The sequence below is a fragment of the Chelonoidis abingdonii genome, chromosome 4 (genome assembly GCF_003597395.2).
Source record: "Chelonoidis abingdonii isolate Lonesome George chromosome 4, CheloAbing_2.0, whole genome shotgun sequence".
Lineage (NCBI taxonomy): Eukaryota > Metazoa > Chordata > Testudines > Testudinidae > Chelonoidis > Chelonoidis abingdonii.
In genome coordinates this window covers 106,789,440-106,814,672 of record NC_133772.1, presented here as the reverse complement: position 1 = coordinate 106,814,672, position 25,233 = coordinate 106,789,440, and the positions used below count along the sequence as shown (strand labels likewise).

General features: G+C 39.1%; 1 protein-coding gene across 5 annotated transcripts in view; it reads left to right on the top strand.

The window, feature by feature from the left end:
• Positions 1 to 25,233, top strand: part of RALGAPA1 (Ral GTPase activating protein catalytic subunit alpha 1) — a 265,890-nt gene that overhangs the window by 69,152 nt on the left and 171,505 nt on the right. For 3 of the 5 annotated variants that reach the window (XM_075065522.1, XM_075065521.1, XM_075065525.1), the window contains exons 14-17: positions 1,776 to 1,905; positions 3,989 to 4,226; positions 9,056 to 9,217; positions 17,489 to 17,629. In XM_075065522.1, the coding sequence (XP_074921623.1) occupies positions 1,776 to 1,905; positions 3,989 to 4,226; positions 9,056 to 9,217; positions 17,489 to 17,629 (671 nt within the window). The remainder of the gene's footprint in view (positions 1 to 1,775; positions 1,906 to 3,988; positions 4,227 to 9,055; positions 9,218 to 17,488; positions 17,630 to 25,233) is intronic. The other 2 variants (XM_075065524.1, XM_075065523.1) reach the window with 1 other exon arrangement.

The window sequence follows — 25,233 nt, the reverse complement described above, 5'->3', positions numbered from 1 at the left end:
AACAAACAACAAACCCTTTAAATAAACCTAGATAACTATTACAACAGGCAAATGTGGACACCTCCATCCTAGCTGGAAGGGGACTGCTTAGTGGAAGGGATAGAAATAGACACCCTCAGCACTAAAAGACAGCATCAGTGATGGTGAGAGGAGCTGTGAGGCAAAGATAAGCAGCTGCAATTGTCCTTTCTCCAGAGCTACTGAAAAGGTCATCGACTGGCATCTTTTCTGAGTAGCCAATGCTGAATGCTCATTTGGGATGTGGGGAGGCAGGAGAAGCAGATAATCTGTATGCTTCCTATATGTCCACTGATGGCTTCTATTCCAATGCCTGGGCCAGTCTTATCAGCTTTTGGGAAGGTGGGGGCAGTGTATATAGCCATCCCGTTTACTGGCCTCAACCCTACTAAAAGCTGGGTTCATTACTACTCACTTCCCCATTGGGGGAAATCATGCTTGAGAGTCAAGAGCTGGGGAAGCCAAACTCTACCACTTTTGGAGGAAGGATGTTGGGGTTGAATGCCCATTTTACCACTTCCTGTTTATGGGTATTTCCTCCCCCCCCCACTTCATCTCCCATGATGGTAAGGTGTTTGTATTACCTGTGACCACTTCAGTTTGTTTTTGCGGGGGAAAGGAGCATAGACTTGTTTTTGTTCTCCTTTGTCCTGCTCTCTGTGACCTGGGGGGTACTCGTCCACTCACCTAGGAAAGCTATAGGAAGATTCTTTTCAGAGATCTGTATTGGAGTAGGGCTAACATGAAGGTAGTGGGTGTATACAAGTTCAGTAATTTAATGTTTAAAGTTCTGTAATGGTCCTTGTCTGCAATTTATTCTGGTTTCAGGATTTTTTATGCAAAAGTCCATCCGCACTTTAACCAACTCATTTTTTTTTTTTCTAACAAACCAGGTACATGAGGCAAAACCCAGCTCCAAAGCTGAGCCATTTCTCTAGTCAATCGGTCTCTCTCTCCCCTCCCCCCCCCCTTGTTCTAATGGAATAGTAGAATGCTACCATGGTCTGCTGCAGCAGAGAACAGCAGCAAATTTTAAATTTCCAACTTCTTTCATTGTAATTTAAATTTCATTGTCCCTTATTGATGTCTCCTGAGTTCTTCATAAGTAAGGCTGCCATCACTATGTATCCATATATGGAAAAACAATAGTCAGACTTGGTTCTCAGCTTTCCAGTGGAGACTTGGGAGTAAAATGGGAATCTCTCTCTAGCAAATTCCAATAGAGAATTTTAAATGTAACACCTTCACAGGCTTCATATAACTTTAAATAAACCTTCAACCAACATTATTCAGTTGTGACTGTGAAGACACCTTTCCATCCTCTTTAGAGCTGGTAGAGTATGTTTAGAAAAGTCATCTTCTGTTATGACCTGTGCCCTGACAAATACTCTTATTTGGTTTTAAAGGGTAGGGTAGGTTCAGAAATAGTGATCTAACTAAAAATAACTTTGCTGCCATTTGGGACTCCTGAGAGCCATGCTTCCTTGAGAGAGCAGGTAGAAAGCCTTATATGACACATGAAAGGGAATCCTGCAGGGGTTCCTTGTTGTGGCAGTGGAGGGGCAGACAATAAGGGGCAGGAGTGATAAACTTCTTAAAAATAGTCTGATGTTGAGCTGTTTCTGACCCTTAAGTTTTCTGTGGTTTTTTTTAAAAAATGTTTGTGTAAGGGGAGAAACATAGACAATGATCATTTATTAAGTGTCACGGCCCAAATATATACTGAAAAAGTAACTCAATTTAATATTGCTTTGCAGGGAGCAGATGTTACTTGTGCTGCTCAGGGTCACAGAATCTGTGCTGAAGATGCCATCCCAGGCTTTCCTGCAGAATCAAGGAAGAAAGAACTCCACTTTAGCAGGAAGACTTGCAGGACCTCTTTTTCAGGCAATTAAATAAAAATTTAATACGAGTTTTAACTTCGGCTATGAGGCTGGTTGCAACAAAAGCAGTTGCCGTGTTTGTCATCTGCAGTGATATTGTAGCCGAGTCAGTCCCGGAGTATTGGAGACAAGGTGGGTGATGTAATATCTTTTATTGGACCAACTTCAGTTGGTGAGAGAGAGAAGCTTTTGAGCTTACATGGCTTCAGGACAGAAAAAGAGCTCTGTGTAAGTTCAAAAATTTGTCTCTCTCACCAACAGAAGTTGGTCCGATTTAAAAAAAAAAAAAAAAAAAAAAAAAAAAAAAAATTACATCACCCACCTTCTCTCTTGTTTATGTGAGACTAGAATTTTTAATAAGCATATTGTCTAAATATTGAGACAACTGATGTTAAAGGGCTAGTTGCATCTGATAATAGCATTACTGTATATAACATGCTGACAACTATTTGTCTAAGTTGGGGGGTAATTATTTTTTTGTCAAGGTCCAGCTCCCCTTCCCATACCCCTGTTTGCCTATCAGCTCCATACCCACCCTGCCCAGAGAGTAAGGTGACCTTATTTCCCTTATCTGAAAACAGGATGCATGAGGCTGGCCTGAGGCATCTGGCATTGCTACTGTTCCCCCTCACCCTTCTAAATATTCCTCCGTACCCACCGATTGAGCCAAGTAACAGAAGTGGGCCAGAGGGGAGAGGAATGGGTGTGGGCTGGGATCTAGGGCGCAAAGCAAGGTGTGAATGTGTGTGAGTACTTTTGAGCTTGGACTGAGGAGATGAAGCAGTTGGAGTCTATGATCAGCTAGAAGTACGATGCTGCTCTGGGGAATGGGACAGTAGAGGTGCAGGAAGGAGGCTCTGGGTAGTGGGAGGGACCAGTGAGACTCCAGATAGCAGCCCTGGGGAGATGGTAGGAGGCTGGGATGTGGCAGAAGCAGGTGATTGGAGACAGGCGGGGGGAGGGAAAGAGACCGGTTGGGGCTCCGGGGACTGGCCCCAAAGGACAGAGAGTGGAGAGGGCCAGGTTGGGGGCTCAGGGATGGGGACATGAGGCTGGGGTTGGGACATGGGACTCTGCTGTTCAGCCAGCCTAGTCCCTTAAACCAAATGCCTCAGACCTCCTGAGCCTCCCACTTACTTACATATGCTTTCCCAGAGTTCCACTGATGCTGTGGGCACTTGGATTAAGTTAGAAGCCCATGTTGGGGACAACATGGCAAGAAAACAAGGAATACAGGCTCAGTAAAGGAGTTTCTGAACTCTAGTCATGTTACTGTTAAAGCACTTGAGCGTTACAGTTCTTGGGGAAAAATAGCTCCATACTGATCCAGGGCTTTGGAGCAGAGCCCGGAGCACAGAGCAGTGGAGCTGCAGGTTTTTACCTGGAGCTGGAGCCGAGCCGGTGCACAGCTCCAAAGCCTTGGTCTGATCTCATCTCTTCTGTGCATCCAAGGATTGCCAGCATTTCCAGCAGGGCAAAGTCCCTGATGGCTTCTTTCCTGCATATCCTGTTTTCATGTGGCAGTGGTCAGGCCCCACTTGCTTCTGAGCAACACCCTTCTTAAGTAGTCTCTCTCCTTTTGCCATGTGCTTAGCTTGAAAACTGCAGCCCCACCCTTTTCCCCTTGTAGTGGTTGCCCTGCCTGTGCAGAAAATGCATTGATCTATGGGGATGGGTCAGCAGTAGAGTCATTCAAAGTAGATAGCCTCAAGTTGCTCTTTTGATGGCTTCTCTGGGGTCAGGACATTCTCCAGATGCTTTTTAAAAAAAAGAAAAGAAACAAAATGCATGGGATGTGATCCAGACTAAACTATGTTAACGATCTGAAGAAATCTTTTATGAATCAAGCCAATTTGTTCCCACAGCTAAATAACCTAACATACCACATACTATGAGTGAAAACAAAAAGGCTTAATCATCACATGGAAATTCATGTAAGATTTGTGTGAGGTAGAAATGGGTGTGTGTGTTGTGGACACTATATGGCAACTTTTTGTTTCAGACAGTAAAGTCGGATGCTTGAATACTCTTCTGTTGCCTTATGTTAACAAGCCAGCTATTGTCACTTAAATTACTTATTCTTTTAGACTCTTATAGTAGCCTGGATCAAAGCAAATCTAAACGTGTACATCTCTCGAGAGCTTTGGGATGATTTGCTGTCTGTAATGTCATCACTGACATATTGGGAAGAGCTGGCCACCGAGTGGTCGCTGACTATGGAGACACTAACAAAAGTATTAGCTAGAAACCTGTACAGCCTGGACCTCAGTGACTTACCACTGGATAAATTAAGTGAGCAGAAACAGAAAAAGCACAAAGGCAAAGGTAAGACATCCTGCATTAAATAATTTAATTATACAACTTGAATCTTGGAGAAGGTGGGGGGGAAAAGAGAAGCAGGCCTTAATGTAGGTCTAATTAGCTGTGTCTGTCAACTGAAATGGGACTTCTGTTTTTTGTAGATTATATTTTGTAAATTAAAACCCCTACATCCTAGCATAGGACCCAATCCTGCAAACAGCTTAAACGTTTGCTGGATTAAGCCCATAATTACATATTGTGAAGCAGTATTCCTTTCTCTTTGTGTCAGTTTTAATTTAGTTAACTGTAAGCATCAATCATAACCATTAATTTCTGATTAGTAATAAGAGGGAATTATGTCCATTTTCTATTAATATTTGATAGATTTCTAGTAAACTTTAATTAGATAGTGAATAATATTAGCAGTGGATTTACATTCTAAATCTTTTAAAGTAAAGATGTTGTTATTGGAATATTGATTAAAGTTGTAGTCTGGGCTAGTAGTAGTTTGCCACTGACTATGAGAGTTCATGTCTTGAGGTGTAAGCCTTGGAGAAGGCCAGTTTTGTCAAAATTACTTGACTAATGATTATTTAAGAAAAAAGGAGCCTCTTAATAATGCATTTGAATGTTGCAAGTTTTTTAATCAGATTAGAGGTCAGTGTTGTAGTTATTCTATAGAATGTAGACAATGGGCTATTTTACAGTCCTGAATAATATGAAGGGAGGCAGAGTGGCTTAATAGCTGGACTCAGGAAACTGGGATTCTATTCCCAGGTCTGCAGTTGGCCTCCTGTGTGACCTTCGACAAGTCACGTCATTTCTTTGTCCCTCAGTTTCCCCATTTGTAAAACGGGGGATAATGATACTGACTTCCTTTGTAAAGCACTTTCACATCTACTGATGAAAAGCACTATGTAAACACTAGATATTACGTTACATGGAAATCTGTAATACAGATGCAATAATTGTAATTTTTCTACAGTCCACTTTTTATCTCAGAAGTCTGGTCTACGCTGTGGGGGGTGATGTAAGATACGCAACTTCTGCCATGGGAATAGCATACCTGAAGTTGACTTATCTTATTTCAACTTACCTCCCGTCCTCACGGCGCGGGATTGATGGCTGCAGCTCCCCTGTCTACTCCGCTTCCGCCTCTAGCCCTGGTGGAGTTCCAGAGTTGACAGGAGCACGTTCGAGGAACGATTTATCACATCTAGATGAGAAATGATAAATGGATCCCTGATAGATCGAACGTTACCCGCAGATCTGACGGGTAGTGTGGACGTACCATTAGAATCAGACCAGTTGAGGTGATGGCTTTGGATGGACTAAGAAGACATTTGCTATATTCTATGTGTCATGAATGAGAGATGATGTATTCTAATGTTTGTTTCTCTCTTGGGAGGGGCAGATAGGAATGTTTCTGTATACTCTTACAATTAAATACATTTCATCCTCTACTTAAATGCCTCATCTTAGGTAGGAGAATCTGTAAAGCCCCAAGAAATCCCTGGTTTTCACTGTATTGCTTGATGTTGTTAGGAGGAAGACGTATTCATCCAATCCTCAGTTGACCTAGAAGTGTCACTCTGAAGCACACTTTCTTTTCTCCCTGTCCTTCATAGCCTTCCCATTCCTGCTACCCACAGTGAAACTAAGATTTTGCATCTCTTCATGTCATCAGTGTTTGAAAGAGTCTGTTCTCAGATAAGAATGTATGCAGTTAACTGAACATTTGCTCAAACCTGTATTTTGAATCATGGAACAGTACTACACATACATGAAAGCACAAATATATTTTTCTGTATGCAGCCATAGACCCAAAAAAGGAATAAATGATGAAAAGAGATGTTTATCTAGAAGTGAATAGTCTTCATAGAGCTCCACTAGGAGTCATTCATTATTAAATGTGATTTCTGGAAGTGATTAGTTAAAATTTTTTTGACAAGCTTCCTTATGCTTCCTATTTGGTAAGAGTATATACACCCACATCTGCAAATAGCAATGAGGATATTGCTCTGATTATGACACATTCTGCAAATAAGATGTATTTTCAATTACTTTACTCCTCATCAGGCATCACTTTGAATGTTGTCGATAAATTCTGAAATATTTAACCTCCTTTTCTCTGAGTAAAACCAAACCACAATTTTCAGGCATGGAGAACATGATGCTTTAAGTAATGGTGGAAGGGGAAGACCAAGGACAGGGTAGGCCCATTTCTACTAAGGGGGGGGAACATGGGGGGGGAGGGAAGAGGAATAACAGAAAATGTGGAAATGTCAGAAGTGCTGAATACCTTTTTTGTTTGTTTTTCACCAAAAAGGTTAGTAAGTGAATGCCAGTGAAAGCGAAGTTGGATCAGAGGCTAAAATTGGGAAAGAACAGGTTAAAATTACGTAGACAAGTTAGATGTCTTCAGGTCACCAGGGCCTGATGAAATACATCCTAGAATACTCAAGGAGCTGACTGAGGAGATATCTAAGCCATTAGTGATTATCTTGGAAAAGTCATGGAAGACGAGAGAGATTCCAGAGGACTGGAAAATGACACTGTAATTTGCCTATCTTTAAAAAAGGGAAATAAGGACAACCCGGGAAATTATAGACCAGTCAGTTTAGCTTTAGTACTCGGAAAGATAATGGAGCAAATAATTAGCAATCCAATTTGCAAGCACCTACAAGAAGATAATAAGGTGATAAGTAACTGTCAGCATGGATTTGTCAAGAAAAAATCATGTGAGACCAACCTAATAGCTTTCTTTGATGGGGAAACAAGCCTTGTGGATAGAGGGGAAGCAGTAGCTGTGATATGATCTTGACTTTAGGAAGGCTTTTAATACTGTCTGTCATGATCTTCTCTTAAACAAAGTAGGGAAATACATCCTAGTTGGAGCTACTATAAGGTGGGTGCATAATGGGTTGGAAAACCATTCCCAGAGAGTAGTTATCAGTGATTGACAGTCAAGCTGGAATATCAAGTGGAGTCCCACAGGGATCAGTTCTGGGTCCGGTTCTGTTCAATATCTTCATCAAGGATTTAGATAATGGAAGGAAGTCCGGAGAAAAGCAACAAAAATAATGAATGGCCTAGAACAGAGTTTCTCAAACTGGGGGTCTGCAAGGGTACTCCAGGAGGTCCGCCGGCCTCATTGATCAACTCTTCCCCCTTCCTCCCAGTGCTTCGTGCATGCTAGGAAACAGCTGTTCAGTGGTTTGCAGGACACACTGAGAGGGAAGAAGAGGAGTGGGGACAGAATGTGCTTGGGGTAGGGGATGGAAAGAGGCGTTAAAGAGGGGCAGAAGTGTAGTGTGGGCATGAAGTGGTGGGGTGTGGGGGGGCCCTGGGGAAAGGGGTGGAGTGGGGGCAGGGTTTGGGGCTGAGCAGGGGGTTACTTAGGGATCCAAAACCTTTTAAATCAAAATGTAGGTCCTTGGGTTGCTAAAATTTGAGAACTGCTGATCTAGAAAAATATGACCTTTTAAGAGAAGATTGAAAAAATTGGCTTTGTTTTGCTTGGAGGAGAGAAGACTGAGGGGGGATATAACAGTTTTTAAGTAGTCAAAGATTGTTACAAGGAGGAGGGAGAAAAATTGTTCTCCTTAACCTTTAAGGATAGGAAAAGAAGCAATGGACTTAAATTGCAGCAAGGGCAGTTTAGGTTGAACGTTAGGAAAAACTTCCTGTCAGGGTAATTAAGCACTGGAATAAATTGCCTAGGGAGGTCGTGAAATCTCCATCGCTGGAAATTTTTAAGACCTGATTAGACAAACACCTGTCAGGGATGGTCTAGATAATACTTCAGGGCACTGAACTAGAGGACCTCTTGAGTCCCTTCCAGTCCTAGGATTCTATATCTGGCGCATACTGCTACATTATGGATCAGTATTCTGTGAAGACATACTTCATTTGTTGGTTATCCTTTGTTCATTTGTTTCTTTCAATACAAGTAACTTACTCAAATTGCTCCAGCAGCTGCAGTAGCCATGCTGATGTCTGTTTAACTTACTTGGGGATTTATAAAATTTTCATTCAAAATTTACTATTTTCTCTTTGAGATTGTTGCATTAGGATTTCATAGAGAGATCAATTTAATACTGAGATCACAAAAACCTTTTGTTATGAGCTAGTCCTATTTTTTTCTCTTTCATGTTGGCGTTAAGATGTTTTAGCATCTTAGTTACTTATGGTGCCTGAATCTTTACGGTGTATAATTAATTTCCAACAAAAATTAATTAGTTAAATACATGATATTTAAATATCTTGCTTTGTATGTCTCACTTCTAATAGGGACAACAAAAGATGAAATACAGGGCACTCCCATTTATCCAAATGGCCTGGGGGACATTCGAATGTTTTGGATAACTAGTTGTTCATATAGATGAAAGTGCTATTAGCTGCAGTAGGGCTATATGGAGAGAGACTGTGGATTTGGTAACTAGGATTTTTGGAAAAAGGGAATTTGGATAGCTGGAATTATACTCTGTATTAAATGCTTTGGAAATAAAGGAGGAAAAACTATCCACAGTTCATTTTATTTTGTATGGCATTGTTAAGCTTACTTTTCTTGGGTTTGTGTATTGGAAAGTTCAGAAAAGAACTACAACATTAATTGCACTAGAAGCTTTGACATAGTATGGACATATTTCAATTGATGTTGTTTGGATGGGGCTCATAAATGTGGTTTTAAAAAGTTTTGTTCGGCTTCTGAAGTCGCATGCTTGGCATTACAAGATTGTATATTTGAAGCTAAGTGGAAATGATTTGAAAAGGTGACCACTGCAATGGTCTAGTATATGAACATTTCAGGTGACAAAGTGAATAGATTCAAAATTTTATATTTTTTGCAGGAGTTGGGCATGAGTTCCAAAAATCATCCGTTGATAAGTCCTTTTCTAGAGGTTGGAGCCGTGATCAGCCTGGACAGGCACCAATGAGACAGCGCAGTGCCACAACAACTGGATCTCCAGGGACAGAAAAGGCAAGAACCATAGTACGGCAGAAAACAGTTGGTATGTATCTGTACAAACTATGAGAGATGTGACGTGAGGGAAGAGGGGAAAGAGTTCATAACTGAACATTTTTGTATCTACATAATGAACTTTCCCACACAAGTTTCATGTGTAGTAATTAGTAATGTATGTAAACATACATTAATCTTATGTGGTGTTTTTTGGGGGTAAGTGAATAGCATTTTGTTACTTGTATATAGATTTTTAACAAATACAGGTCATGCAATTGATGTATTAATGCTGAATGTTTTACCAGTTGCTTAGGCACAGTTTAGCTGTACTTGACGACGACGACAACAACAACAAAACTGCTTTATGTGTTAGAAAGAGGTGATGACAAGAATAGGCCATCTCAAGAATGATATGCATAAGTGATTAGTATGAGGCTTTCTAAGTAATACGGTATGGATACATTTTGCACAAAATATGCAATGGATTTCCAAAGTAGAGCAGTGAACTGTGTAAAGTATGTTTGAATCAGCTGGTAGTACTTTGAAGTGTTTTGTCATCTTGGATATATCCCTCAAACCTTTGGTAACTATAAATAGGCACAAAAATGTGCAGAGCTAACTTCCTGCAGTGATCAGTGCCACTACTATATTCCTTGAAATTAAAAGGTACGGTGACTAGAGTGAAATCCCTGCAAGCTGCATGGACACTTTTTTCAAAGACACCATAATAGAGGCCCAACTTAAATGTATACCCCGAATTAAAAAACACAGTAAAAGAACTAAAAAAGAGCCACCATGGATTGGCTTAACTATGTAAAAGAAGCAGTTAGAGATAAAAAGGCATCTTTTAAAAAGTGGAAGTCAAATCCTAGTGAGATAAATAACTTGGCAGTGTTTATGCTCTTTTCTAAGTGTAAAAATGTAATAAGAAAAACCAAAAAAGGAGTTTGAAGAATAGCTAGCCAAAAACTCAAAAGGTAATAACAAAATGTTTAAGTACATCAGAAGCAGGAAGCCTGCTAAACAACCAGTGGGGCCCCTGGATGATTGAGATACAAAAGGAGCACTTAAAGATGATAAAGTAATTGCGGAGAAACTAAATGAATTCTTTGCTTCAGTCTTCACGGCTGAGGATATTAGGGAGATTCCCAAACCTGAGCCAGCTTTTGTAGGTGACCTATCTGAGGAATTGTCAGACTGAGGTGTCAGTAGAGGTGGTTTTGGAATTTAATTGATAAACTTAACAGTAACAAGTCACTGGGACCAGATGGCATTCACCCAAGAGTTCTGAAAGAACTCAAATATGAACTAACAACTATGGTTTGTAACCTGCCCTTTAAATCCGCTTCTGTACCCAATGACTGGAAGATTGCTAATGTAGCACCAATATTTAAAAAGGGCTCTAGAGGTGATCCCGGAAATTACGGACGAGTAAGTCTAAAGTCAGTATCGGGCAAATTAGTTGAAACAATAGCAAAGAATAAAATTGTCAGACATGTAGAAGAACATAAATTGTTGGGGAAAATCAACATGGTTTCTGTAAAGGGAAATCATGTTTTACTAATCTATTAGAGTTCTCTGAAGGAGTCAACAAACGTGGACAAGGGGGATCCAGTGGACATAGTGTACTTAGATTTCCAGAAAACCTTTGACAAGGTCCCTCACCAAAGGCTGTTAACGTAAATTAAGTTGTAATGGGATAAGAGGGAAGATCCTTTCATTGACTGAGAACTGGTTAAAAGACAGGGAACAAAGGGTAGGAATAAATGGTAAATTTTCAGAATGGAGGGGGTAACCCCAGGGTCAGTCCTAGGTCCTAGTTGAATATTAGTTTCTACTATTTATTACTAGTGGCGTCTGTTCTGGGTCCAGTTCTTCATTAACGAAGACTTCGATAATGGAGTGAAGAGTATGCTTATAAAATTTGTGGATGATATCAAGGTAGAATGGTCTGCTAGCACTTTGGAGGACAGGATTAGAATTCAGAATGACTTTGACAAATTAGAGAATTGGTCAGAAATCAACAAGATGAAATTCAATAAAGGCAAGTGCAAAGTACTACACTTGTGCATTTAATATTTTTCTTCCTGACTACAAAATGGGGACTGAATGGCTAGACAGTAGTACTCTCAAAAGGATCCAGGAGTTATAGTGGATTACAAATTGCATATAAATCAACAACATGATGCAGTTGTAGAAAAAGGCTAAAATTCTGGAGTATATTAACAGGAGTGTTATATTTGAGATGCAGGAGATAATTGTCGTTTTTGCTCGGCACTGGGGAATGTTCAGCTGGAATATTGTGTCCAGTTTTGGTGCCACATTTTAAGAAAGATTTGGATAAATTGGAGAGAAAAAAAGTTTAGAAAATATGACCTATGAGGAAAGCTTGAAAAAATTGGCGTAGTTTAATCTTGAGAAAAGAAAACTGAGGAGGGCCTGATAAGTCTTCAGGTATGTTAAGGGCTGTTACAAAGAGGGCTGTGGTCAGTTTTTCTCAGGTCCAGTGAAGGTAGCATAAGAAGTAATGTTCTTAATTTGCGGAAAAGGAGATTTAGGTTAGATATTAGGAAAAACTTTCTAACTAAAAGTGTAGTTGAGCACTGGAGTAGGAATCCCTGTTGTCAGAGGTTTTTAAGAGCATCTTACACAAACACCTGCCAGGGATGGTCGACATATACTTGCTCCTACCTTAGCGTAGGGACTGGACTAGATGACCTCTCAACATTTCTGATTCTGTGATTATTTGTTTAGCACCTAAAGCCTCCATCAGGGCTGGAGATCCATTGTGTAAATGTGTAGGAAGACACAATCTCTGCCCCCAAAGGCTTAAAAACAACTTCAAATGTATTTTTCATGCATTCAAACACCAATCTGCATTTCCTGTCTAATGTTGATAAGTTGACCGTCTCTAGTTTGACTAACTATTCTTCATTATGGTTCAGATATTTAAAATATAATTACTGGCTCTGTCTAGTTCATTTGTGATTACCCTTGTATGAGAGTTTTCTGTTAACCTTCAGTGCCTTAACAAGGTGATACCAAATTAAAGATCCTGTTATATTTTTTTGCTATCTCTAATTTTTAACATTTCAAAAGGTAGATATTGTATGGTTTCATTCTGAAATTGCTGAAATTTGTCCAGGTTAAGCTACATATTGACCTAATCAGTAACAAACTAATCTGATTTTAGTCTCATTGTAACATATCATCTGTTTGTTTGTTTTTTTTCTCCCCCAAACAATCCTATTCCATGAAAGAATCTTAACAGGACTTTTATTATTTTATTTATTTATTAATATAACCATTTAAAAAATCACATCTCTTCATGTTTACATGGGAATATATTTTCTGTGCACAAGTGTCTCAGCACTAATTACAGTTATAAGGTGCAAACCCCAAAAATAAGTGCCAGAGCCAGCCCTCCAAATCCCTATATGTTTTTAAAAAATTATGAAGTGATTAATAGTCCATTTGTGATATACAATAACATACTCTACTATCCTTTTGGATACTAATTTTTCATATATATTTACAATTTACTTCATTTGGAATAAGTAAAAAGATAATTTTAAAAATTGAATTCTGATATTAGCTAAATTTTTCTGCAAACGTCTTTATCAAACTGTTACTGTACTACTTGGCATACAATATATTAAGTAAAATGTGTAATGAGTTTCCTTCAGTTTTTAAATACAGAGAGTTAACGATTTTTAGTAGCCAGAGTTAACTTTTTAAAGACTTCTGCAGCTGCTGGTGATGTCTAGCATTAGCCACTAATTTGTTTGAGAACATCAAGGTTCCCCCTTCCACCCTAAATATGTAAGGCTGGCTCTGGTGAGTTAATTGAACTCTGCCTTGTTTTAATCCTGTGCTTTATTTTCTTTTCCCTCAGAAACATAATTCTCATTAGGAGAGGAGAGGGAGACCAAAATCTTAACCCTGTGCTAATATCTTAAAGCACTAGGAAGGCATTCCTTTGGTTTCTTATTTGAAATAAATGAAACATAAATTGGTTGTGACCATGGTTGTAATTGTAAGACCTTGGTGCCCAGGGGTAGAATATATCTTCTCCTACACCGTATTTGGCTATCAGATCCTCTTAAATTCTATATGGACTCTGCAAACAGACCTGAATTTAGGTCTGGAATGGAGTCAGTCCTCAGATGTGGTGTTTGGTCTTTGATATACAGTGTATTTCCTTTGATTGTTGGTAATATACTCCTTATATGTTTGAGTAGGGGAAGTATATGTTGAATAATTTTTATGGTAAGAAAAAGATGGGGTTATTTTTCTATCCGTATATTTTGTATACGTCTGTCACCTCTGTTTTGAGCCATCCTCATGCCAGCACCCATTAGTTACACACACACACACACACACACACACACACACACACACTTTTGTGTATGTATTTGAGTTGAGTAAAATTCACAGCTTCTCTAATGTGCAGTGTGTACATTTATTAGTCTGATCTTATGTAAAGTATTTTTTCAAAAAGGGCCTTTTAACTTTGTATGCATATGGGTTGAAAAATCTTTGTTGGGCTAGAGTCCAGGATTCATAGCCTGAGCAGCAGATTCTGATCCTAGAGGTATATCATAATATGAAAAATCCACTAATTACTACACTTGTATGCAAGAACAATAGTGAATGATGTGAGGTATTTACCAATGCATAACTTAGGTGAGAATGTGGCCCCAAATAATCTACAGGTCAGAGTAAAGTAGGCATACAGTGAAAGCAGCAAATATGGCATATCCATCTGCCTCCTCTACTTCTTCCCTTCCCTTCCCTTCCCTTCCCCTCCCTCCCACCAATCAAGATATGGAAGGAAAATAAATATTTTTAATTTTACTATTACTGTATTTATACAGAGAAAAAATATCAAGACTCTTTCTTGTGAACTTTCAGAATTGTCTGGTACAATTTATTGTAAAAATGCTGCTACAAAACCTTTGCTTATTTGAAAACCTCAAATCCTGGTAATAAGACTCCCCTTACTTGACTACTGATACTAATATAGCACATCTTATTTAAACTACAATATTTTTAAAATTTGAGCTAGCCTGGCTAATGTATTTCACAGCACCTCATAGGCAGTTGTCTTACTAATATTGATTTGCATTTTTATCTTGGAAAGGCAGTTTAAATTTCCATAATCTCAACTGGGCAGTTCAGAAGGCTGTGAAACACTATTCCAGGGCATGGAGTTGAGGAGGCAAGCTCCTAATTACAAGGAACACTTCATTTTAAGAAGAACAGGAATACTTGTGGCACCTTAGACACTTAAATTTATTTGAACATACACTTTCATGGACTACAGCCCACTTCATCAGCTGCATAGAATGGAACATATAGTAAGAAGATATATAGATATAGATATATACATACATACACACACACATACAGAGAACATGGAAAAAGTAGAAGTAGCTATACCAACTGTAAGGAGGCTAATTAAGATGAGCTATTATCAGCAAATTTGTGTTGGGTCTAGTATCTTATTATAAAAGTTTGGTACATGCTCTGTAGTTTAAAAGATCTTCTAATATCCATGTTCATTTGATTTATTTTAAGATACACAATAGTACATGCTGTGCATGTAATAATAGAATATGGCCTATATTTTAATACTATAAATTTTGAAAATAAAGGAAGCTGGAGCCTTGCGCTTACCGTTAACTTGTAGACTTCAGAGCAAAGCTACTTCTAGTCAGTTTCTTTTTCATAAACAGAGGGCTTGTCTACAACACTGAGTTTGTGTGACTCGACCCTGTACTAGCTTGCTATACACCATCTGTCTGTATGGACCCTGATGATGTGCATTAACAGTTCCCTAGTTCATTTTGATCTATCGAGGACTTCGAAATAGAACTAGATCAAAGTACACAAATGAACTGACACTAACAGACACTTAAGCCTTGTCTACCCTGGCACTTTACAGTGCTGCAACTTTCTTGCTCGGGTGTGAAAACACCCCCCCCCCCCCCCCCCCCGAGCACAGCAAGTTTCAGCACTGTAAAGTGCCAGTGTAGACACTGCACCAGTGCTGGGAGCTACACCCCTCATTTTTTTTTTTGAGAGAGAGAGAGGGAGAAAGCTCTCCCAGCGCTCTGCCATGATTACTCAAGCCAGTGCTTTAAAGTTGCCAGGGTAGACTAGCCCTTAGTGTTTAGGGAGCTAATGCAGAGTAGATTCATACCCCAACTTGCACCAGTTAAATGTTTGTGTAGAGAAGCCCTGTGTTTAATAGGAAACTGTTTTGATTTAAAACATGTCTTACAAGACACTCTAAGTGCTTTTAGAACTGTATAATCTCTACACTCCACTTGTCCCATGTTTCCTGCTTCACATACATTGATTCACCATTTTTTTCTGCATGTTGCTATGTTAGAGGCATCCCTTTAATTGGAGTGATAAGTGTGCTGTGACTAATTCCAACTTGTACCACATCCATGTACTTCTGATTCCCATGCAGAATTGGACTCCCATATTTTATTTCAAAATGTTTTGAAGATACATGCAACTGAGTAACAAGTCTATAGATATTGTATTTACTAATCAAGCTTTATTTTTTCTAAAAGCACTGAAATTCCCATGAAAAAATTGTCAGTGTGTAAGGGTTTTTTATATTATTTCATTAAGAGTTCCATCATGAAAATGTGAAGGAGAACACTACTGGAAGATCATGAATTATATCTTTATAAGCTTTAGTTATACTGACAGAAATAAATTGTTATATCTGTTCTTACCGATATACTGCAAAATGGAAACAAACCAATATTATCCAAGGAACTGTTAAAATTATTGGGAATATGGCAAATATAATTCTTATCCTGCAACCTTTATATAAATAATCCCACCAAACAGGGCCGATTGACTTAAATCAAAGTGATTTAATTGATTAATTCAAAATCAGCCAGAAGAAATCCTTGATATAAATGATCTGTTTTAATCTTGTTTTGCGTTTGTAGTTTTTAGTTATTTTCCTAAAGAGAGGTTGATTCTTGTTGCCTGGTATCCAATAAAACTTGATTAGCAACTAAAACATGCAGTTTTTAAACTAAATTTGATACTTTTTAATAACCAAGAGGAAACACTACATCTATATGTATTTATTTAAGCTTAACACACATTTATTGAGGTTCTTAATATTTGTATTTTTTAAACTTGTTAGAAATGTGCCATTCAAGATTTTCTGATTTACTAGATTTATTTTTACTTGTGATTTTTGTCAAGCTGCGTTTAGATGGAAACTGCAATTAAAATAAGAATGCATAAAAACTGCAATTCAAACTTGTTTATTAATTAACTAAAATCAAACTAAATGAGCTGAAAATACAAGGGAAAAGTAAGTTTAGCAAACACGTTTTTCATTTAAAACTAACTTTTTTTAGACAAAGGAAGTATGTTATCTGTGGTTAGCAAATTGAACTGGTTGTTTTTGGCCACAATGTTCACTATGTCCTTCAAGATTTTTAGAACTAGTAGATCTCATCCTTTCACACACCTCTCCATTTATAAATTGGAAGTGGAAAACAGTCTTTTCAGTCAGCTCTCATTTGGTTTCTCAACTTTGAAGCTGTCATTGAACTGAGCTACTTGAATAAACTGAAGAAAGAAAATATTCATATCTGGGAAGATTTATCAAATATCCATTTATATTCAGAACTTACTATTGAAATTTTCTGTACAAATAAGAAATTGTTAATCAACTTCAACTAGATTTTTGTGAATTATTTATTTTATTATCATTATTTTATTATTATTATAGTATTGTGTTTAAACTGTTAATCTCTGACAAAAAAATAATTTTCTTTTAGTATTTTAAACCCATTGGAAATTCTTGAATTGAAAATTATTCGTTTCAAAATCAGGATACTCTTGTTCAACACTAAAGCTAGTCTAGAAAAATAGAACTATAATAGTGTAAATTACTTTTTAGATTAAAATTGTACAAGTTCTGATTGTTTTTGGAATGATGTTGAACTTGCTGATTTTTCAACCCCTGATGCAGTGGAAAATACTATTTAATTAGTTTTATCAATTTTGGATGGAAAATCATTGTAACTGTCAGACTAAAGGCATTATTGCTGCTTTACATAAAAAGTTGAAAACTCAAAATGTCTTATGTGTCCACTGATTTTTTTTCTTTCTTACAGCTCTGCCAGTATCTGCTGTGCTGAAATGTTTTAAGTTTGAAAGTTTTCTTCCTTTCTTTGTTTTCTCTGTTGCTGCTTTTTCTGTGACACAAGCCTTTCATTATAGTCACTCTTCTTTTTTTCCTTCCCCACTTCTTTCTTTTCCTTTTTTGAAGCCATGAGAAGCCGATCCATTGGTGAATGTGCTCTGCCATCGGCCTATATACGCAGTGCTAAAAGTGCTCCTGTTCTGATCCATACTTCCAAACCCTTCTTGCCTGATATTGTTCTCACTCCCCTTTCTGATGAGCTTTCAGGTAGTGCCACCTCTGCTAATTTCTGCACTCCCTTTATCACTTTTTTTAATCCCTCTGCTTTCAAATTCTGCTAAATCAATAAATTCTTCAAAGTAAAATATTATGGGGCAGTGGGAGGAGAAGGGAAAAGATTAAGAATGAACATTTTGAGTTATGTGAAGTATCATGCTTTATTTGCAACCCATTCTGGAGCTGTTAGAAGTTAGTGCTGTGCCAATTTTTATTAATATGAAAGTGGAACTTTTCTGCTTTTTCAGTTTACTCATATGGGTAATTTAACATCCATAGGCTAGGGGATAGAATTGCTCTACAGCTTTATTTGTGGTGGAGGGGGAAGGAGAGGAAAAAGAGGAACACATTGTTTGACTGACTTGCCATAAGAGTTTTTGAGCATGCTGTCCACAGACATTGTGCTGTCAACATTATGGCAACTGTAATAAAAAAGTAACTTGTGATTGAATATTTATAAAGAGATTCTTTAGAAAAGCCAGGTAGAATGGCAAAATATATTCTACAGTATGCCTGCCTCCTTTAAAATATATTTAAAGTGGAAAATATATAGTTTGAAATCCCCAAATAGTTTAAAAAAAAAAAAAGAGGATAAAGTCTTCTGTACAGAGCTGGAGTTTTCTGAAAACATGATTGGTGCTGCAGAATGGTTGGCTGGAAGTTTGACAATAGTGTCTTCTTGAGAATTTAGTTTTTCAACAAATAAGTAAAATTTAGAATCAGCACAAACAAAGTCTTTTAAAAGTAACTAGCTGGTTGTGCTAGATCTGTTGGGTATTTTTTTTCCCTGCTGTTTTGTAAGTACCTTTATTAAGCTGTTAGTTTCTTTTCTGCTAACATCCCTCCTTATTATCCCCTGCCTAACAAGGTCTTCATGAAGCAACCCGACAACTTGTTACCTTTCCTCTAAAATGTGCATTCCTGGGTAACCCCATCAGTATTCCAAGGTACTCTATGCTGGGAAGCAGGTTGGACTAGAACAATGGTTGTCAACTTTTTTTTTTTTTTTTTAATCCACCACCCACCATATCCTGCAATCTTTTATGTATAAAGAATGGTTGGATTTGAGTCTCTGGATAATTTTGGGGGTTGTTTTTTAGGGGGGCAGTATGATATAGTCGATAGAGCACTGGACTGGGATTGAGGCTTCCTGTCTCAGCCATTAGTCTGCTGGGTGACCTTGAGCATGTCAGTTTGCCTCACTATGCCTCAGTTTCCCCATCTGTAACATTCTTTGTAAAGTGCTTTGAGATGTGTGGGTGAAAATAGATTTAAAAACTAGATGGTACCAGTGTACTCCATTTATAAGAATCACTGATAAAAGAATCAAGCGCATATAGTGATCAAAACCACTGGGATAAAATAATTCCCTGTACTAACCTATACTCCGCTTTTCATTTCAAATCAATCATTTATAAAAATCAAATCTTCTGGGACAGATGTGATTCTTATAAAAGGAAAGCATTGTGTTATTTCCATTTATTTATTTTGTCAGTTGTGGATCTAAACAACAGTGGGTTAGAGAATTTAAGGTTGCTAGGACAGGAAGAAAGTTAATGGTGGAGTCTTGTGCCCACTGGTGTCTTCCCTGGTGTTCCTTCATAACCCACCTTGTTGTTTTACCTTAGTGTTTGAGTTTTGAGTGAAAATAATGCATTAAGGTTTTTGTGCAGAATTTCAATGTAATATTTTTCATTATAACTCAACGTTGCTTGCTAATGCCATACTATTCTAAAATCTCTTTCATAAAAGATTGGGCTAATCTGAAAAAGCTTCTAAATACACCAGCGGGTAGGATGGAGTTAGGAAGATTAATTAGCACTATAAGACATCTAGTAGCCCTATTCTGATGCATATTGATCTTTTAATCTGTAAATCTTGACTGAATATTCTCCTTGGTAAAAAATAAAATGCATTCAGTACAGCTTCAGTATACTGGTAGATGAAGCACCAAACACTGTATGCATACATATGTGATATAAAGAACAGTGCAAGTGACCATGATGTAGTGATAAAGATCCTTAAAATAGCCTATGCATCTTAAAATAAAGCAAACAAAAATCACTCTTCTGACTTCAAAACAATTGATGCTTTTTCCTATATCATCCTCCTCGTCCACAAAAATAACTGAGGCTCTAAAGTGACTAACATAGGCTTGGAACACCTTGGGTATTGTTGTTGTTTTTAATTAAATGAACAGAAATCATTGCAGATCAGTCTTAGTATTCAAAAAGGGAAAAAGAAGGCTTTTACCTCCCTCTCTCTGGTAGTACATCTTGAATTGCGCTGAGAAAAAATTACACCTTCCGGATTCTGTTCTGTGGTGTATAGCACTTGAGAGGTCATTTAAAAAGGAAAGGAAAAATATGCTGAATACTATTCCCCATAATGGAAGGACCCACTCAAAAGTTATTAGCTGCTATCAGAAAATGAAGGCTGCTAATTTGCCTCCTACACATTCTTAGGAGTTATGAATTTGAATACTGATTATCTACTGAATTCCTTTAATGGTGTTCAGAACTGGAAACTGGATTTTCTAAAAATATTTCTTTGAAAGACCTTTTTCTGCAGCGGGCCGCTTGCTTTAAAAGAACATTTCCTTTGGTATGAATGTAATAAGTGCAATTATAATTATCTTGAAATCGTCTAATGTTTAAGATAAGCAAGCATTTTTCTACCTTTTTTTTTTTTTCCGAATACACCCAGTGAGTAAGTATTCAGTCTGGTTTGTACTCCATAAAATTAATTCATTTGAAGCTATTGAGAGCTCAGTCGTGCCTCTGCCAGTAAGCCCTCTGTTAGAGCCAGCATTGCTCATAACAGCCTGAGAGGGAAGCTGCGACCCAGTGAGTCAAGGCTCCACACTCCAGCCTGTTTCTTCCCACTTGTTTGGAGATAGTTGGAGCAGTTTTATGGAGGCTCTATCAGTTGCAGTGCTGCTATCTGTGATCCAGATAGCTGATACAGGAGCATAAAGGGGCACAATGTGCCCCCTCATATCCTTACACCACTTTCATGTAGTGCAAGTCACCATTTGGCTGGCCTGAGTTGGTTCATTGAAATGATAGTCCTCCTGGCTTTATACCTTTTCTGTCATGTGCTTCCAGCTGCTAGAGGATACCTGCTCTATCTTCTAGCATGAAAGAGGGAGCAAGAGAAATTAATGTCTGTCAGAAGTCTATGAAAAATGTAGTTCCTGGTGCAACACTTTTATAATGAAAAGATGGACACCCCTTCGTAGTGGCCATGAGCTGCAGCTTTACTAAATCACATTTCTGCTTGCTTGATATAATATGATGAATGGTGGAGAATTCTTGATGCTCATTCTGTCTTCCAGTTTTACAAGCTGTTCACCATGTTCTCAAGGGTTATTCTGTTGAGCCCTAAGGTTCAGTGTTAGGATCTAGCCTTGCATTCAGGAACATCAGGCAGTGGGATGGTGGTATGTTTGGTGGATATCAAATGGTTGTGTCTAATCGTCTGGCAGGTCAATTTTTTCCAAGAACCAAGTAAAATTCTAGATTCTGATAACTGAATATTTGTGGCAATTTATATGTCCAACGCAGTGTTTCTGTGCCCTTGATCACTAGAATTGGTAACCAAAGTCGGCTTCACATTTAGCTTCTAATATGAAAGCTCTAAATCTCTTTACCTGATAAGATAAGGAAGCAGCAACATGGCCTGCTCTTGAGAGAATGTGAAACTTTAATGTTGCAGTATACAGCCCAGGCCAACACGATTAACCTTCTACATTCTGTCAGTTTATGCTGATGACTGCAGCCAGTCCATGTAGAAGAGCATCTTAGCATTCCTGAACTGTTCTCCCACTAGGGTGGCTAATTCTTTAACACTCTTGGAAAGACTCCTAAAGAGGCTGTATTTGTAGTGACTCACTCTTCATAGAACCTTAATTTTTGTAAAGTGTTACAGGAAACAAATATATTAGCAGGTCTGTGTTATGGTAAGTAATAGCAATGAATAGAGGCCAAAATTTAAATATAATCTGAGTAAACAGGGATTTCACATCCAATTACACTTTTCTTTTAGTATTCTTTTCCCATGTGCTTGTTCCACATCCTTAGCATGTTCGTAAGACTGAATACATTTCAGAATGCCCAGCTAGATAAGCTAGAAAAACACTGCTTTCATGACTGCCCCTTTGTGCAAGGTAGATGGTGAATACATTTTCGTAAAGGTAAGATCCTCTGGTTTTGTATCAGATGGGACTGGCCAGGTACTCAAAGCCTTTCCTTAGAACCTCACTTATTCTGATTCCTACCATGTGAGGGAGGTCCGATGCTGGCTTCAGATTTATTGAAATAAAATATTGTCATAGGCCTTGGTATAGGTTTATAATGCTGTGGGAGAAAACTACCCAATGGTGTAACCAGAGCCAATTGGAATGTACAGCTGTATATAAACCTATGTTGAAAGCTCATTGTCTGCCTTCACTATCTGGCCACTGCTTCTCTCTGTTCTGGAGTTCCACACCATGTGCATTCTCCTATGCCTCTAAAACTGCCAACCCAGGTGCATGTGGCAAATGGCATATACTGCTAGTATGAGGAGTATCTGACTAGATTAGGCAACTGTGATGTCTCCTGAGAGAGTCTTATAATGCCAAATTCTGTGAGAGGAGAGTTGCAGATGACTAAAGCCACAAGAGATACCACTTGTGCCGCTTAGTGGGCAGTGGAGCCAGTAGCCATACCAAACATCTGATCAATCCATCCACCCCACTGCATTGGCTCTGATTCTGACCCCAGAGCCGGGGGACCTAACTTACATTGTCAGCAGTGAGCTGGAAAGCTTATTTCTGCAAAGGAACAGTTTCTCTCTGTTTTTGTTACCTTTGGATTCCAACCAAAGAAGGCCCCCTTTGTTATGGTTTGTGTGCTCAGATGGCAGTTTTTATACCTCTTCACAGGCTTCAGTCAGCTAGTTCCAGTCCATCATCTCATACCAGTAATGTTATCTCTGCTTGTTCCTTGTTCTTTCATCTCACCTTCAAATGTCTTCTAAATTGGGGTGAGCGCTGGTCCCTATTTGTACTGTGGGGTGTGCATGCGTTCAATGCATCTGAGTCCACAAGATTTTTGATAGAAATGGCTGCTGTTCTGCATCTGCACAGTCATCTTCCTGGTGCTTCAGACTGAGGATATAAATGGCAGCATAGACCTCTCCAGTTCCTTTCTACTGCCTGTGGCATGAAACAGAATGGTCCGGCACTTGCTTCCTTCACTGATTTATCTGTAAATGTTTGTTAGTTTTCCTTAGGATAATAGTTTATACAAGTAGTTGTTCAGTGTTGCTAAATTGGGTGATTTCACCCTCCTCTCCCCCGCCCAGTTCGGTGACAACCACGCCCAGTCTACTGCATTGCAGAAATTCATGTTCACTCCAAGTGCTCAATTGCCAATCCTTTCCTCTAAGGACCTGCAAGGTACGTGAGTACCGACTGCAGAGGTTCCTAATGGACCAGACCTAGGAGAACCCCTTGTACAATGGGCTGAGGAACCACAGAGTGCTCCACCAGGCTCTGTAGACTCCGTTACTGCCAAGAAACGTGGGAATAAGTCCTCCACTGCCTCTAAGTGGAAACATGAGGGAAGATCCTCTCATAAGCAGAGGGATAAATCTCCATCTGAGCTGTCTCCTAAGAAGGGAGCCCCCTTTTATAAGTTCTTGGGGACAGTACCACAGCACCTCTCTCCAAGCATAGCACTGAAACCCTGGCTCTGAATAGCAAGACTGCTTTGAAATCAGCACCAACTACCCCACTACTGTCCAAAGCACAATTTGAAAGAAGAGTATTGGCGGCAACCAGCACGGATAGTATCAGAATTTTTGACTTAGGAGTCCTCGTTGCCAAGATCTCTCATTAAGCTGGTTCTGATGGTGCAGGCGGAGAGGAGCACTCATTTCCCCCCTTATTAAGAGAAAAATACAGTGCTCAGCAAGACATCCTCATCCTGCAGGATTCTAAGTTTTGCCCATTCTTTCAGGCCTACCATCTCTAGACATTCTGACTTCATCTATTCAGGAATGGCACAACAGGGGAAGTCCTTCCACCAGACCTTCTACTAATCAAGGTCTCACTAAACCAACAGTATCGTCAGTGTATGCAGAGATTTGGTCTCTAGTATGCTCAACCAGCAGAGATACTATGAAGTACACAGTACCATCAGCACCACTCATGAACACAATCCAAGCAGATGGTGCTCCTCATGAACATTGGTGCCAAAGGGGTAGAATTTTTATTTACTCATTCGAATCCAAACAGTTTGAAGTGCTTATCGAGGAAGAAAAGCTGATTGCGAGATCATTACTGCAGACTGCACTTGCTGTAGCTGACACAGCCTCCCATTCAATGGCCGCAGCAGTGGTCATGGGGAGAGCATTGTGGCTTCGGTCTTCTGGGTTCCTGGGAAAGGTCCAATCCACGGTAGAGGGCTTGCCCTTTGAGGAGAATTATCTCATTAGTGAGAAGACGAAGTCCCTACACTTCCCAAAAAATTATAGGGGAACTCTCAGTTTTCTTGGTGTTTATACACCAGCATCCAAGAGAGTTTTTCATAGGCTGCAGCCATACAGGCAAAGACCTACTTCCCAACCATTTTTCTACCACAGACCTTATGAGCCTCTAAGGCAGTGTCAGAGGCTGCAAAGAACTAGACAGACTGCCCCTCTTGATTTTTACTCAGCCATCTGTAAGGAAACAATTATAACAAGATTGTCTAGAGCTGTGAACCGACTCTGCTCCTACACTTGTCTTCCTATACCCAATTTGGAGGGCATCTAGTCTATTTCTTGAATGACTGGTGGACCAAAACATCCAACAGATGGGTCCTCAACATTGTTCATGTAGGATACATGATATAGTTCCTCTGCCTTCCTGTGGTAAGCCTCTTCTTCCCAAATCTGGACCTTAGCGTCCAAAATCTGGGTGCTTAGCAATGAACCTCCCCCCAAGCTTATTACCAGCTTGGATCTTATCTCGCTGCCACCAATCAGGATTCAGAGTTCCTGATAACTCGCCGGGTCTCCCCAAAACTTTCCCTGGGGGACCCCCAAGACCCAGCAGCTCTGAGTCTACTGGCAAGGGAACTCTCTTCCCTTCTCTTTCCCCTCCCACCCAGACGTTCCTCCCTGGGCTAACTTGAGAGGTTCGGATGTAATCTTTTACATCACAATACCAAGAAGCACGTCTCCTTATCCACAAAGAGACAAACCTCAAGCACAAGGAAACAGAGATAATCCTACCTCTTTCCCCTCCCACCACTCTCTGGTGCTGCCGAGCCACCCTCTGTAGATCTAACACAAAGAGAATCCCCTCCCCTTGTATCTTAATCTACTCAGAGAGAAAACTCAACCAAGTCTTAAAAGAGAAAACTTTATATAAAAAGAAAGAAAAGACATATGACATGATCACTGCATTAAGATGACATAATACAGGGCTACTGCTTATAAGAAAATATGAATAAACAGTCTGATTCAAAAAGATATCCAATTTGAAACATTCCAGCAAAGTACACACATGTAAATATAAAACAAAACATATAACAGCCTATTGCTTTGCTATCTTTGTACTTACA